Source organism: Macrobrachium rosenbergii, chromosome 44 (genome assembly GCF_040412425.1).
Source record: "Macrobrachium rosenbergii isolate ZJJX-2024 chromosome 44, ASM4041242v1, whole genome shotgun sequence".
NCBI lineage: Eukaryota > Metazoa > Arthropoda > Malacostraca > Decapoda > Palaemonidae > Macrobrachium > Macrobrachium rosenbergii.
The window spans coordinates 23,479,549-23,497,172 of NC_089784.1; the positions used below are offsets into that span (position 1 = coordinate 23,479,549).

The 17,624-nt window shown below is 33.9% G+C and overlaps 2 protein-coding genes across 26 annotated transcripts in view; one reads left to right on the forward strand and one right to left on the reverse strand.

The window, feature by feature from the left end:
- LOC136829419 (uncharacterized) overlaps positions 1-17,624 on the forward strand; it is a 195,235-nt gene that overhangs the window by 172,540 nt on the left and 5,071 nt on the right. The window lies entirely within an intron of this gene.
- The window catches only part of Ptpmeg2 (Protein tyrosine phosphatase Meg2), a 191,220-nt gene continuing 174,561 nt past the window's right edge, over positions 966-17,624 (reverse strand). For all 25 annotated transcript variants that reach the window (XM_067087954.1, XM_067087960.1, XM_067087947.1 and 22 more), the window contains 7 exons: positions 15,260-15,505; positions 14,009-14,285; positions 11,040-11,238; positions 10,729-10,889; positions 7,929-8,158; positions 6,929-7,136; positions 966-6,105 (listed from right to left, as the gene is read on the reverse strand). In XM_067087954.1, the coding sequence (XP_066944055.1) occupies positions 5,879-6,105; positions 6,929-7,136; positions 7,929-8,158; positions 10,729-10,889; positions 11,040-11,238; positions 14,009-14,285; positions 15,260-15,505 (1,548 nt within the window). In that variant the 3' untranslated portion in view covers positions 966-5,878. The remainder of the gene's footprint in view (positions 6,106-6,928; positions 7,137-7,928; positions 8,159-10,728; positions 10,890-11,039; positions 11,239-14,008; positions 14,286-15,259; positions 15,506-17,624) is intronic.

Sequence of the window (17,624 nt, forward strand, 5' to 3'; positions counted from 1 at the left end):
GGCATAACTGGCATAGCTAGCCAAGCTTTTATTTATTTTCAGTGGACTGGGTCAATTTCACCTTGACAATTCTGATTGTTCAATTGCAGTCTTTGTTTTCAACTTACATATCTTCAGGAAGTGAAGGTTGTATGGTAATTTTCTCATTTTAACATTTTTCACCTTTACATCCACATCAATATGAGGCATTATTACAGTGACCTGAACAAGAGCAAATATTGTTTTGTTATTATGCAGCTTTCCCAGTTAGCTATTCCTCTGTGGCCTGAAAGACTCTGCTGGTCAGGTACTCAACTAGAAACTTTCTCAAAGGTGAAAATTACACTCGGTAAAACACGTGCTTTGAACAGGCTGTCAAACTGTACTACAAGATGAATTTGAAATAGCTTTTTCTTTTGCGGTTACTTTCCTTTGGCTTGTAGGTAACAAAACTTTACTTACTGTCTAGTAGTTAATGAAACATGATGTCCATTTGGTTTATGAACTATTCAGAAACTGAAGTGTGTGTGATGCCTGTTCATAACCTTTTTCATCCTCATCCTGCATACACAAAGCATAGGTTATTTCATACAAGGTACTCTTGCTTTCCTGAGGAGTGCTACATGGGTAAGAACAATATTTCTGTACTTAATGTATAACTCCCTAGACGAACTACTAGGTTTTACACTTACCATGGATACCATGGATGAAGAGGCATGATGTCCATACTCAGCCTCCTTCAAGCTCTAGGTGAATCAAAACCATAAGCATGGTGATTAAGTTACTTAATGGAATATCAATTTGAATTATACAAGAGTAGAAAAATGAAGGGAAAACAAAAGCCTAAGCTAATTTAGCAGCAATAACCACATTATGTAATCTATTTAGGAGTACCTCTCAGTCTGGATTTTCATATATTGAGAGACAAAAGCATACCTTGGGAATCAAATTTGGTAAATTTTTCAAGGAGGAAATGAATATGAGAGTAGAAAGAAGATTTTATTAAGATATTTGACTAGTATATGTACAAAAGTTTTATAAAAAAGTTACATCTTTGGTGATGTGCCTAATCAGACACTCATACAATCAATGAGTTGTGCGATGAGTTCCTTGGTCTACTGTACTTTCATACTCACAAGTAGCTGCAATAATTGGTTGTGATCTGGAAAAACATTTACTAATACTCAAGAAAATTTTATGAAATTATTAAGGTCTTCTTGTACCTCTTGCATTTCAATGTGCTTCAGTAGCACAGTACATGATAGCATTGCTGTTGTATACAAGACAAAATAACAGACTTCTTATGAAAACAAATATTGTATATTCATTCACATAAACTTAAATACCAGATTTGCCACTGAAATTAATAATAAGAGGTTTATGAAGATAGACCCTTCATCCAATGATAAAAGTGAACTCCTTTACTAGGTGTATTTTAGGTAAAAAATGGATGACAAATTCCCAAAAATGACCCAAAACAATCTTTTAATGAATAAAGTTTTACATGGTATCTTTATTATATACAACTATGAACATAAGCAGCAAACACACAACTTCTTGCTGCTTGTAGCTGTTTCACTTTACACAATTTACATTTATGCCTTCATCTCTCTCACACCTTCATGTACCTGTCCTTTTGCATTAAATCTAAAATATCAAGTCATCGCCATCAACATGAAAATGCTGCCAAGACTAATGCAGCATAAAGCCAAGACATGCCTTCTAAGACAGCAAGTACCTTCTGTTTATATTACTGAAATTTCTAAAGTGACCAACATATACGCAATTCTAATAACAACCAATAAGTATAGGAAAATATACCTCCTTACTAAACAAGACATGATAAAAAGACACCCACCATACCTTCTATTAAACTTACGAGGTTAGCTTGTAAAGTCTGGCTAAACGATGCCACCACCTCCATTCAAATGGGGTGGGCAGCTGGTTTTTAAAATAATCCAACTTAATCACTTGAGCTGAATACTTTTAAAGGGCTAGTCAGGGTATGTGGAAAAGACAATTAGAAAAAGGTAAGAGTTGGTTTGATGAAAACACCAGAAAAAGGTAAGAGTTGATTTGAAAACACTTATTTTTGCAGAAGCCCACTAAGAGCACAATATATGAACAAAATAATGTGAATGGGTCTCATGATGGAAAGTTAAGATTTGAAAATTGGCACACTGAATGGACACAAGACCTGGAAGGCTTTCCTGGTAACAGTAAAAAAAAATCCCATAAAAATAAATTGTTAATAATTATATTGTCTATTGATTTTAATTTTACCTCTTTCCTGTTGCACATTTACACGATGAATCAATGACTTAATAACCGAGTACTATATTCAGTGCTGCTCAATGGTAAATAAACCTCCATAAAAGGCACTAAATTTAGATAATATAGAAGAATAAAATTTTCACAATATTCCATCAGGATTCACCCTGTTTCAAGATGTGCTGCAGTATTAAAGAAAAGGGGCATAAATTGTAAGCCAAAAACAAAATATTACACATTATAAGAGGAAGTCTATTAAATACACACAAATCCAGAAAGGAATTCACTACCACAGAATTCAGGAAACATGATTAGAAAACTGAAATTTTCTGAATAAATACAGATATGGTATGTTCTAAAAAAAATTCTCTAAGTTACAAAGAAAATCCCCACTGTACAACAAACCATCTTACAAGTGCAAATAAAATATAAAGAACTGTATGTGCAGAAACACAAAATTGCTAATAAACTGTTTAAATAATTCTTAACATACAGATTTTCAGTTTTAGATGCACAAGAAAAATAATTGGGTTTGTACTTGCATAGGAACATACCAAAACGCCCAAATCACAATCCTCTTCATTTCTCTGTTTTCTATTACTGCAGAGTTACAAGAAATTAATCAAACTGTCATGGTAATGAATAAGTACAACAGTACATTACTGACATCTTTGGAAGAACTTATCTTTAATTCTTTAACAATACAAAACTTATGTTACAAAGAAGTTAATTTAACAGGACTAACTTTTAGAAGAATGGGAAATTTAGTAAGCAGTGAACACAATTTGCACATTAAGAAAAAATTTTCAATAAATGCAAAGTTGCTCATCCAAACAATTTGTCAGCCACCTTCCAGTATCAATTCTCCTGTAAATATTATGAACAGTTAAAGGTGTATTTGTGAGTGTATTCATAAAAGTAAGGGAAAACAATACAAAAGCTACTGGGTTGGTAGGGGAAATAAAATTGAACTGGGGAATAAACCCTGAGCTTGAAGGAGATTAGCTAAATGGTTTGTTATAAACCCTCGTAATTGTCTCGTGTGTGCACGTCATAAGACTGGCACTTGCAACTTCATGGTACTTTGTACTGGTCACAAAAGAACTTAATAACCACTTTACTGATTATTATGATCTAGATCATGTAATAGAGTCAGCATAATTAATAAAATTTTTCATTTTCTGTATTACAAAATATATACTGTATACTATACGCTTGCTAATACTGCTTATAATATATTACATTCAGCAATATGACCTGTTCCTTAAGTTTTGGTTACCTTTAACATATTACCTGAGCAAATAATGTAGTACAGCATACTACAATTTCATCCACAGTTTACAGCAACCAAAATGCACTGAACATGTATTTCCAAGCCTTTTGCAAAATGCAACTGAAAACCCTAAGTCAAAAACACTGGTTAGAAACCAAAGTACCAAATTGAGTATGTAAACAGCAAGTTAATTACAATTAAAATTGGAATAGAGTAATGTTGAAACTACTGTTCACTAATTTCAGCCAGACATCTCACTCCTTTCAAAAGAGAAAACAAAGACTACTATGTTATTATACTAAAAAGTTTCATTTAATATGTTCTTACAAGTAATTTAACATTCTTTAGTTTTTTATATTTAAAAATTTAAATCTTTACACTGAATAAATAAGAGCCACAAATAATTACTTGGGTAGTATAATGCCATGTATAAAACCATAAGCTACTAAAAACATCACATCAAAATGCAACTTGGTTGCTCTTGTAAATGTGGTTTATGAATAAACTGTATTTCAATTCATACACTTCTGGGAAAAAACGGTCAGCCGCCCTAAAATGATGAAAGGGAATGCAATTACAGTGTTTACTAACTGTAATTTAAGTCTGCTGCAATCAGAATGCCCCCTCCCCCTTTTGTTCTAAAAAAATGGAATTAACTTAAAAAAAACAAAAAATTTTAACAATAACAAATGCAGAGGGAGAAACAAGTTCCAAAACTCACAAAATTTCATAATAAAATTTCTAACAGTACGTTATTTAATGCAACACCTTAGTCCTACAACTAAATAGTGTATACAGTATTTTATAAATACAACAAACAACCCCAGCTCTGTGATTAACCAATTCTCTGAACTGTCAAAGCCTGTTCTTGTGACCTTAATTTTATGGATGGTTAAATTACTTGTAGTTCCCTTAAATAGTGAAAAAATAACTGAAATGCTGACTTTATTGCACGATTCAAACAAACCGTTATCAGTGACTGTATCTTTTAGGATATCAGATTCTTTGTGAAGTGCCAAAATGAAATACTGAAAAGCAAGACTACATCAATTGGCACATCAAAAATCTTTTGTACCCTCATTCATGCACTGAATGCACCAACATAAATCCTAAAGTGTGACCTCTACTGGAATGGTCAGCATTATTGTATACCTTAAACATTTAATATATATTACTTCACATTTCTAGATAAATGCAAAACAAATAAAAATAAATAAGAAACACAACAAGTACAATTGATTAATAAAATTCACGTCGAGGTCTTTTTATGTTAACCTAACTTCTTGTAATTAATGAGAGAAGCTAACAAAACAACAGTAAAAATTTGACAGTAGTTAAAGCAATTATACCACTGGTCTCTTCTCATTTGTTTTGATTCACCATTAACAGTAACGAGCTTCAACTATTACATCTCAGTTTTTGTTAAGTTATTGTAAGTACCAAAAATGTGCAGTAATACAAAAATTTCTTATTGAAAAATATGGCAATAACTGAAATGTGTTTCTAATTCATTTTGTTTTTCTTTTCTTTAAACCTTTCAACCATCCATTTATATACCTATTTCTAGACAGTAAAATAATAATCAGTTAATATATACCATATATAAGAGAGAAAAGAGCAACACTGAGTCATGCATGTAGGGCAACATTACATTTTCCCTTCTGATATGTGCACCATCCCAATGGAAACAGAGAAGGCATATGAAAAGAAAAGAAAAAAAAATTTGTATTCTCCACATCAAACTCAAAAAGGCTACATCACTTCACAGCAAGTAGTGGTAGTAGTAGTAGTAGTAATATTCAGACAAAAGCACTCAACAGCACCTTTTGGCTATAGGAGGTATCCAGGCCCATGAATCCTGCAGTCAACAATATGCACAGAATCTCTGCATCCTCAATTCAGTGGTGAAAGAATTCAAGTCTATCTTTCCCTAACCTTTGCAGTCATCCAACGGGCAACATCCCCTTCACATAATACTCGGCTTGTAACTGGTGGGTTACTAAATTCCGAACGAAACTTCATGTTCACTTAAGATATACAGTTTCTTTTATACACTCAAGGATGGCAATGCCTCATTCATGCACTAAGCAATCTTTTCACATCTCTAATCTTAGAAGTACTGTATTCCCTTCACTACACGAAAATGCTCTCTTTGATCTTTTCCCAACTTTCCATTTTCTTAACAAGGTCAAGTTATGGAATGTCTGACCAATGTCCAACTATTTACATTTTTAAATAAATCCAATCAGACAATTCTGACCATGTGGTCCCACCACAAACACTATTTTTAAAGACAATATTTTCAAAACTAATTGTCAAACATTACAATCTGCCGTTCATTACATAGTAAAATTTTCAGTCAGATTCTGATCCATCCTCTTCAAATCCTGTAAGGTCTACTTCAACTAACTTCCCATTGTGAATGGCATACTCTAACAGGGCGAGGTGACAAAACACATATTGGTCTGGCATCTGAATGGAGTAAGCCCGTTGTGACCTTATTTTTTCAACAGTACCTTTAACTTCAATAGTTCCTACTTCTTCTAGACGACGGATGCAAATGTCAAGGGTGCAGAATGTGCCTGTGGACAAAGTCCATATTCATAATTATTAATTAACACATTCCATCAAACAGAAACATGCCTATATAAAGTCAAATCTACAAATGCACATCTGAGCTTCTAAACCTAAGACAGTATGGAAACTAGTCTCTTTCAGAATTGAAAAATAACCAACATAAATTTCTGAGGAGAAATTATTATTTTAAATCTATGAATAATAAATTATTTCAACATGGTGACTCTAGATATTTAGGTCCTTATTGTACCCTGACAAATTTTCACATTCCCTTGTCAAACATTTCCAGTACAACCTCATTTGCATTTTTAGTAGCTGTGTTCTTCAGTCTTTAGGCCTCTTCCATCACTGTGAATGGTCCATTGCAACTCTAATGTTGTTTAACATATGGAAGTGTTACTTATGGCTACTTGGGCATTAACCCAACATGGAGCAGACCTCTTGAGTCAAAAAAGAAAACAGGTGGCATAACTTTCTAAACTGACAATGTCAACTTGGACTACTTTTATATGAGTGGTGAATGAGGGGGATGCCATTCCATCAGCTGACATTAATGCTTGGGAATACCATGCAAAGCCCCAAGTTTCTTTTCGTGTCATGATTGTGCAATACTGAAGCAACATCCATGGTGATTACTTGGAAAAGTAGTCTAATGTGGTAAGATGTATAAATTTTCCTTTCAGGTTTTCTTTTTGTTATTCCTAAAATGGGTATTAGTCAAAACTACCTACGTTAACTATAACGACACAAATAATCAAATACATAATATCATTACAAGCAAAAATTATTATTTAATTTTTTACTAAAGGCAGATGAACAATCACTTACCTGTTCTACCTATGCCAGCAGAGCAATGAACAACAATGGGAGGGCCTAGAGAATGGCCAGTCCAAGCATCTCCTAACTCTGAAGTTAAACGAGCCTGAGAGTCCCTAACATGGGTTAAAAACTCTAGCATTGCCATTGCAGAATCTGGGACTCCATAATCAGGCCAGGATGTAAACTGCATATGCTCAACTTTTCGTTCCTCACCAGACTGCAAGAGTATCAAACATTTCTGAATTTACATTTTGTAGTCGATGCAACATCCACAAACAACTATATTATACAGATATAATACTAACATACTACAGTGACACTATAGCATGGTATTTCTTAGTAGCAGCTTCAAGTACGACTACACTTTAACTTCCACTTGTGAATTAACAAGGTCATCATTATTTGTTTTATTATTTTACTTTATTATTACTATTATGTAATTTAACAAGACAAATTCACAATGTTAAACAATTAATGGGCTCATCCAAAGGATATGTCCTTAAAATAAGAATTGAAAATGGAACATAGTAAAGTTAAATTAGTTGGACAGCTACTTGTAAGGATCAAACGGAACTAATGAAAAATACAAGGTAGAAGTAAATAAAGCCGGCATTGAAGGGACACAGTCAAGAGCCAGTAGTATATTAAAAATGTGCTGCACAAGACATTAAGAGCACTGCCTTCCTATGAAGGCTAACTGTACCTGCAAATATCTTTAAAAATATACCTTAATTGTGATGTGAAAGGTGAGGACACAATCATTTGATTTTTATAACTTTCCAGAACAGTTTCTTAGAAATTTGTTCTTTGCTCTAAGTGAAAACTCAAAAGAATTAAATTAGTACCCAGTCATGGCAGCCATTTTTCAATTGAGCTCCGACAGCCTGTAAATGAAATCTCTGTAGAATTTAATACTATGGAAGGTGTCTATTCTGTCCCTTTAATTATCTGTAATAATGGAAAATTAAACTAAAAATTAAATACAGTAGGGTTTAACCAGTTCACTCACCTTATTATCTCGAATACTGAGGACTGACACTGTATAATCCCTATAGTTGCAAACAAGAGTATTCGTAATAGTGAAATGGGAGTGAGAAACAAGTGCACCCTGCTCAACAGGCCAGTACTGGCCACATTTAGTTCTACCTCTTTCTACTGCCCTTGTTGTCATGACAATAACACACACCCTCTGCTCCCAAATCATCCTCCAGAAATCACCAAATGTTCCAGGAAGGGGACCTACAATGGAAATGTGGAAAATTTGTCTGAAAATAAATCCTGGTGATGAAATTGAGCGTAAGTATTATAAACCAGCCGCGCCTAACAACTGAACACTGCACAATTCCAAGGTATTCCTATAACAGATTGCTGCAAGTATAACAGTGTTCTACCTATATTATTTTCAGAAAAACATGAGTTAACTACTTTTTATACCATTCAAAGGACTGAAATAAGACTATTTGGGGATCCTGTTTGATGCCAGTATTTACAACTTATTGCAACACTGATTTCACTATTACCTGGAAGCAATAGCAAGGCATATCACTGTTTGCAAACTTGCCAGTCTCCCATTTTTTACAATTTATGAGCTACATATAATGCAATTTTTACCCCAGTATATTGTTGTTCTATTGTACAATGATAATTCCATGCAATATAATCATGTGTTTTTGCATTTTTATGCAATGGCATTCTTGCTTTTTTCTAATCAGGCCAGCTGCATGAACTCACTGTATGACTGTATTATAACTAATTCTGGAGCTGAAGCCTGTGGGTTCTGAGGTCAACTGGCAAAAGTTAGAAATAATTATATTCAGCAGGAGTACAAGTTATTTTTGTTGCAGAATGCTGATGTATATTACTACACTTTTTTTTTCCATTACAATTACTGTCATGAACTGACATTTCCTAAAATAGCGAGTAACCATTTCAGTGGCAGTGATGAACCTTTTGCCTTTCACTTACTTTATCTTTTACCATTATATAGCACTGCAGAGTTTGATTTAACTTGTTATCCTTAAGGGGTATTCAGTAATTTGCAATTATTGTCATAAAAAATACTAAAACCAAAACTTCATATAATTTCAAGATTCCTATATCGATTACTATAAATCTATTATTCCTATATAGAATACTATAAATCTATCTTACAAAAATAAATGTCTCAAATTAAACAATCACTCGCAATAACTGATCTGGGAATAAGTTATTAACAGAGCACAATTTCAATTACAGTAAAGCCTCAGCTTACTGGAAGCTCAAGAAGTGTGGCCTGATAAGCAGTGAAATTTGATATGTAGCGATTCCATAGTTTTACCCTTAAGCATTACACAAATCCCACAGACAACACACACATGTACTTTACCCTTTTTGATTTATACAGATTTTATCAGCAAAGTGCATCACTTCTAAAATGGCCAAGGAGTCCATACACACAGGCTTACAGGAAACAAAACATTTGGCATTTAGTATAAAAAAAAAGGCAAATAATGCATAGTAACTTTGTTTATCTCAACTTGGAAATTAATTAAGAAACTTTCTTGGGCTGGCAAGTAAATTTTCCGAGTGTCAGATTTTCAGGCTTCTTATGTAACAATTCTACTTTTCTCCCAGTTACTGAGTGATGCAATTATTGCAACCCATATGTTGTACAGAATAATATTGAGAAATTTGTAATCTTAAGGTAATTTTAGCATTTGTGTATAGTCAGCGTCCATATTTTTATCCTGTAAGAATAACTGACTGTGCTTTCCTTGCACTTGTACAGTATTAGCATTCAATATTAAAATTTTTTTATGGCTACATGTATTGTTGCAATTACAGTACTTATTTCCTAATTAAAGTTATATACAGTTTGGTCAAACTACAGTATTCAACTGTCTGATCTATGGAAGCTATTGCTAAAATGAGCTTGGTTTGTTTCTTAATAACTTATTACTATACATAACTTATCAATATAATTTTTGTGAGACTAGATCTGCAGAAAAATGCACAGGTCCTAAATACAATACAGGTTTCAATAAAATCTATACTATATCTCTTAATTTTGTTTCTTAATATTTCAGTACAAAATTAGTACACAAGTCACACAAAAATTTCAACAGAATTTCTGCAAGCTCATAGGATTCTTCTATTTCTTGAAAAATCCAAATTTTGTTTTTTCATACATCCATGTCATCAGAAATTTCTGATGGGTAACTAATTAAGAGAAGTTGGAATCCAATAAGCTGAGGTGCTACTGTGTTACTGTTATTCTCCTAGCTTGATAATGTAGTTGTTGTAAGCAATATATTGCACACAATCCATACAACATAAAATCTGGTGCCAAGCCTGAGTATACAAATATATTTTTCCTATTCCTGTTAAATTTTTAGTTCTGCTACATTCCTAAAATTTTCCTTACCTGATAATTTCTTACTTCTTTTTTCTGTTGTTTCCTATGCACTTGTTCATTTTATTTTCTTATATGACACTAATTTTCAAAACTTCACATTAAGCAATAAATAATGAACTTCCCATTAATTGGTTTCTACACCATTAAAATACCAGTGCATTTATTTTTATTGCAAGTGCAGTAACTTACTGCTGTATTTTACAAGCCTTAACCCTTCTAACATACTTAAAATATTTAATACAACAATAAAATTCCAATATATTCCTGGTATTTCTACTTCATATGTAAAACTGGCATGCTGGACCATTTGATGAATGACTAAATGAGAGCATTGTCAAGACCCAAAAGAAGCAATACATCATTGTCGTAAGAAAGTTAGACTATAAGAATGAAGGACAACAAACTAGGTAACTACCTTGAGTAGAAATAAAGGCATTCTTCTGTTTGTAGCCATCGACATAATTAGCATTAATGTAATCTGTGTGTCCTTCTTCATCTTCTGGTGCTAGTACCACTCTTGAATGGTCAAAGCATAAAACATCTGTGTACCGATTTTTTATTTGATTCCAACGTTTTCTGAAAGAGCAGAATTATCATTCAATACAGTATTCAACTTTCAAAGAAGCAATTTTTTAAACTGTAAGACAGCAAATTAGAACCAAATAAAATTGTTATACTTGCTTACCATACTAATAACTGAAAACTTATAGTTTTAACTGCACTTACTTAGAGTTTTCAAATGTGCCATCAGGTGGCCTATTTTTGATCTGTGTGTAGTCGTGATACAACCCCTGCCGACCCTTATCTCTTAAGTGGCGTACGAATTCCTCGAGTGTAAAACCTTGACCATCATCGAAGTGTAAACTGTCATCGTCACTAAATCCACTGCTTCCACTGCTAGGAGGTGCCAATGGAGATTCTCTCCCTGGAGTTAAAAATACATAATTAGGATCAAAACCAAGGCTACACAAGAAATGAGAATTTTGTATAAAAAGCCTCTGTTTTAAATAAAAGCAACAATGAATTATAATCAAGTTAGCCTGTTATAGGATTCTATATTTAAAAACTAAGTGATATATAACTGTTAGGTACTTTTAAGAAATTGATGTAATTAAAATCAAAGAGGAAAATAAGATTGTCATAAACAATACAATATTACAAAGTGAGCCTCCTGTCCAAGATTGCAGTCACTATTATATGAAAGGATCATTTTAATTTCCATTGCTTCTTAAACCAACATACCAGTCCATATGGAAAATGTGGTTGGATTACCCCTCACACTGAGAGCCCAGTTGAAATCTGTTAAAACAGTTTTACATTTGATTATACTTTTTGGTCAAGCACCTTGCTGTTTCAACAACCATGGCATACAAGGCAGCACTGGCTGAACCTTGCCTTATAGTTTAGAATTTATTCTAACATAGAAATTGTTAATTCCATTCTCCAGTCTTGTACACTGCAAAGGTCAGCTTCTACAAAGTTCCCCATTACCTGGTCCCCAAATAAGGTTCTTAGACTCCTGTATCTCCTAATTCATGGGCTCAATACAATTACAACTCATGTGCTGCAAGAGGCAGTCTTCCCGACTGCTTTGGAATCAGGAGCTCGGATTAGCATACTTGGCTCTCTTAGACAAGGACAACATTTCATCACTCATACACCTAGTTGTCATTTGCTGTTGTCTCCTGGCCTATCATTTCCTGGCCAAGAATGAGGACCGTTTTAAAGGAAAATCCTCTTTTTGGATCATATAAAAATATTATGCCTGGTTCAAGCACTAAGGTTTACCTAGATGTCATGGCAAACATCCCAGATGGTCCTATTTTTCTTATACCTTAACACAAACAAACCACTCTCTCAACATGGGCTGATAATTATTTTAGTGACCCTCCTCGTTAAAAAGGCTGACCCTCACTCCTTTCATAAGTCACATGACATCCGAAAGGCGAGTACTGTACATCATTAACTTTCTTCAGAAATGTTTCCTTCAAAGAAGTCTTTGAGTGTACAGAGTGATTATTAGAGACAGTATTCCTGAACTGGTGAAAATGCAATAATCCTGCAACCACACATAATTAAGTAAGTCACTGTAGAACCACAGTGGATAATACATTCATAGGTTTGTGTGTCTCCTGTTCTTTATTGCCAAACCTGAATGGGTGTCTGGAATAAAGAAAACTGTTGATAACCTGTGACTTCACCTTGAGTAAAAAATTCCTGAAATTCTATTGCCATGAGAGTGGTGGTCATGCTGAGATATTGCTGAGGAAGGTGCAATAATCTTGCAGCCAGACCCAACATAATCAGGCTCGTATGTTGTTTCCTGTTCTTTATTGCCAACCCCTATGGGTATCTGGAATAAAGAAAATGTTTATCTGGGTTGTTGGGATTTATTTATCAGGAGCTTAGCCATTTCCGCACCTGTCAGTTTCTTTTGTAATCTCCAATCCTTTGAGGACGAACAGCAGCTACGCTATCAAAAAACAGGTTTTGACACAGGAAAAACCTATTTTTGATAGCCGCTGTGAGTCCTCAAACCCACCCACTTTCCCTGACAAAAAGGCATGGGACTGGGTGAACATTTATCACAGACCTGCCGTGTAATGAAGTTGGCCGGAACAGGCTGTTGCCACATCTGTGCGAGTAAGACATTGACCCTAGGAAGTCGTTGTAGGACAGGAGGTAGAGCCCTCCTGACCGGAGTCCTTTATATTATATCACTGTGCCAACAAGCCGAGACCACCTATAAAAGAATTATTTGTAATTGGTTGGTCTGTCTTATGAAGCCCCAGGGGGGACCATAAGAGTGTAACTCCTTTGAGGACGAACAGCGTCTGCCAAAAACAGGTTTTTCTTGAGTCACAACCTTTTTTTTAATTCACAAACATGCATCTCTGAATCATGTTTCACTTCACAACTAATCGCAGTGAGGATGTTGGTATTACCAAGCTCATACATATGGCAATATGTCGGTGAACTTAGTCGGCCAATGATTTTAAGAGCAAAAAATTTCCAGAAAGCAAATGGTGCATGATTGCAATGTTCATATTTTATAACATGATAATACATGTAATATAATTGGATACAGTAAGTAAAGCAAGTTATATTAAAATTATTATTTTAGATACATTTCCAAATGGATGCTACCTTCACAAAAAATTCCATCTTTTAAGAGCTTTTTGGTATTTAGAATTTCATATAAGGTACTCTCAAAATCTGGTAATTTTCTTGCAGTAGTCTTATAAACAATATCAGTTTAAGAACATGGAGGGAAGAATTAAAAACAATGAAAGAATCAACAAATTCAGTTTTCTTTATGTGTGTGCTATAAAGAATGCACCTGCTGGGCTACAAATACTACCCTACCACCATCTCCCAGTTCTTCACTTGCACCAAGCTGGCATCCCAACTCCATCATAATGCAATGTTGTTAGTGGAGGGGCACTACCTAAAACATCTTAAGGGCTAAGTCAGTTCAGATCATACCCATAACTCAAAACCAAGATAAGCTGTAAAACATTCCCCTCACTCAACATGCACAAGATATTAAAATTCCGTGGGCAATTACCAATCTTGTAAATTCCGTGGGCAATTACCATTCATTAACAAAGCATCTGTTTTAGTATGAACTTAGAAAAGGGTATAGTAGAAGTTAGTAAAAAAAGTGAAAAGTAACTAATAAAACCCAGACCCACCTCCACTAGTATCATCAATGGTGTGGCCATTATGACGTCTAGTGTCTTTAATCTCAGGTGCCGGAGAGCTCTCTTTGGCTGTCATACTAGTTTCTTTATCTTCCTCCTTTTTCTTTTCTTCTTGTACCTCCTTCTCTTCAACTAAGTTATTTAAGGTAAGCAACTGATCCTCACTTACAAGCTCTTCCCCCTCTTCATCCAAATCCTCTTCGTCATGGCTGTCATGGCATGAACTTTTCCCACAAGAGCTTCCATCATCACTACACTCTTGGTACAGCTGACAGAACAAGCATAAAGATACTCTAAGCAACTTGAGATTTGTGAAAAATGGTAATGTTCAGAGAAAATGAGTGTAACAACCACAGAGTTGCCCAAAGGTAAATCTAAAATATTAATTTTATAGCTGTGGTAACTAGCCATATAAATAACAATGAAATTAAAATAAAGTAATAAAAATCCTTACAAATTTACAGCTAAGGAATATAAGGGGAATTTTACTAATGTTAACTCAGATTACAACAAAGAAAAATACTTTCAGCCCAAAACCACACAAAAAGGGAAAATTTTCCATTATTCCTACTAGTCTGTTTTTCTGTCATCATTGCAAAGTAAAACTCAAAACAGTTCACTGCCAATTAGTCTTAATGTTTACACTTTTAGTGTGTTAAGACAGGTTGGGATACTAAATTATACCTTACTGTATGTTTTTTTTAAGTTGAGAGACTAAAATTTTTCAAGGATGTTTATTTTTTTGGCATTCTATTTGGACTTTTTTTACTTGTAAATATTCTTTATGTACTCTCAACTTTAGTACTTTGTATTAGGTTTGAACCAAAAAGATTAAGTTTTAAGACACTGTCTTTTAAGGAGACATCTGCAGCATATAAAGTAGCATTTTGAAATTGGATTGGCTCGTCCTTACCCTTCCCCACGTTTCAGATTTAATTATCAGTTCCTAATATTAATGACTTACTGGGCAAAAATAAAGCTGGCTTTGATTACTGGCTAGGCAATATAGAAGACTGCCATGTAAACAAGTCTCTAAAACAAATCTAAAATTATTCTTCTAGTTTCATACAATGCAAAGCACATCTGTGTACTTAATAAAAATCTAAAAATTTCCCAAAAAATGACAATAACTTAAAAGGAAATATGTACCCACATAGAACACTATTATGAACATATTAAAGCTGAAATGAAATTATGCTGTAACATATCAGTTATGTTGGAAAAGATACTCAAGAAACTTACATCCTCCTGGGAACCTTTCGGATCATGGTCTGCACAGGGTACCATATTGTCAGTATGGTCCAAATCTGTTACACTTGAAAGAGTGTCTCCAGCTGGGTAAGTGAGGGGTGGAGCAGGCTCACAAACTTGAGAGGGATGCCTGTTTGTCATGGAAGTTAAGCAACGTAATAACCATGCACTGTGGTCAATGTTGAGACTCCCACCCAGCTGTACTGGTAAACACTCACTAGGTATGTGGTTTACAAGCTGCAGGTAAAGAAGGGTTTGGAGTTAACAGGTGGCAACTGCTTTACATGAAGTGCTTTCAAATATTTAAGAAAGTTAATGGCTCAATCCATATATAATGTATATTTAATGCAGAAACTAAATACAGTAAGGTCAAACTGTTGGACAGTCTTTACTAAAACTGTAATTTAATGTACAAAAAAATCATAAAAATAACAAAATACATCCCACTGATGGTGCACAATTTACATTTTTTGCATTCATAAAATTTTTGTTCTTGAAAAGAATTTACAATTCCACAAATTCATTAATTTTCATTTCTGGTGGTTCAAATATACTAATTAATAGTAAGTTAAGTCCATTTAAACATACTTGGCAATGAAATCAATTAGTCTTTATGATATTTTTATCTATCCAACACAATACTGTATTGTATTTAGTTCATGGTAATAAAAAACCAATGAGTAGATACACTTAACGTTTTTTCCATTCAGTACCAGTCAGTTACGTATTTGTTTATAAACTGCTACCTATGAACATAAGGCTTCACAGTCTGCGACTAACTGCACTTCCAACAATATGTCACAGCCACAAAAATGAACTTGTATTTTCATAACTAAAAAAAAATTCAACTGTAGCCCACTCCATGATTGGCCCACATAAACTGAAACGCAACGTGTCTCCTCATGGCTTACTAATTACTATTATTTCTTGTGAGCTTTCACTTATGAGAATGCAAATACTGCAAGCATAAAACAGACAGAGCCAACAGAAGTAGTTAAGATTCAGATAAAATTAACAGACAGAGTCAACAGAAGTAGTCTAAGATTCTGATAAAAAATAAAAGCACCAAAAACTCAAAATTATAAGATAACCTTTGTATTTGTTTTACCTAAATCAGAAAAGTTAAGTATGGAGCATTATAGCCCATCTCACATTTCCATGTGCCCACACCCATACTACTGCCAGAAAGGTGGTTGCAAATTCTCATAGTATGAAGAATGAAATAATTCTAGTACTGGGTAATTTGACGTCGTGGAATATGGATTCTGATGCTCAAAAAGTAAGTAGCAAACAATGACTGTAAGGGTACACTAGTTTTCCTCTGGAAAAAAAAAAAAAAAAAAAAGCTGAAGGAATACAGTAGTCACAAATAAACCTTTCCTTAGAAGGTCTAAGCAATAACTAACATTAAGGGAAAGAGAAAAACATTATACTGAGAAATTTTAAGATTCTGGGTTGCTGCAAACTTCCGGGCAAGGAAACAATATTTCAAAACTGTAGTGCAACAGAGCTGAAGAATGTCACACTCATATTATCTTCATAGATGAGTATATTTTTTAGCAAGTGCTGTATACAGTTTTGGAACACTGGAATCTGTAATTATTGTTGTTTGCAGTCATACTTTTCTACTCATCTGAAAAGTTTTCCAAAATGAAGAACAATATATGTTGTGCTAAGTCAGAAATAAAAGCATTATGGTAAAGTACTATTTGAGTCTTTTCCACACCAAATGTCTAGGATACCTAGTATTTTTCCAAATTCCTAACAGTAGATGAAAGTGTCAGGTATTCAAGAAATACTTTAGCAAGTGTATCAGCTATTTGCCTCTTGAAATGACACTGAAGCCCTTTTAAGGTTACTTTTTAGTTCCTTACAAATATTTAGGTGGGGATTGACATCCTCAGCCAAGCAGGTATACACTACATTAAATTGTGGTATTTAGATGGTAACTTGCGTATGGTTTCTTGATTTTAGCAAAATCTACAAATTTTTTTATATTTGAATAATAATTTATTTAAATTATTAAGCTGCACATTATCAGCAAGCCAAACAATTGGGTTTACAGTACACATTATAAAACAAAATACCTGTATGGCATCATTTAAATCACCAATTTACCCATGTATTTACATGTAAGTGTTAGCTGAAAAATATTATGAAAAGTCAAATTCCAGTAGGTGACATCTGCCTACATTAATGAATAATCTACTGAGATTTTTGTCTGCATTTCTTAGGGCATCTACATCTTTCCTCTCTGTGAAGTTTTATTACAGGGAAGCTTTGCTTTCTCTTCAAGGACAACATTCAAACTGGGTTTCCACAGTTCATATTGACTTTCCAAAGAGCACAATTCTTA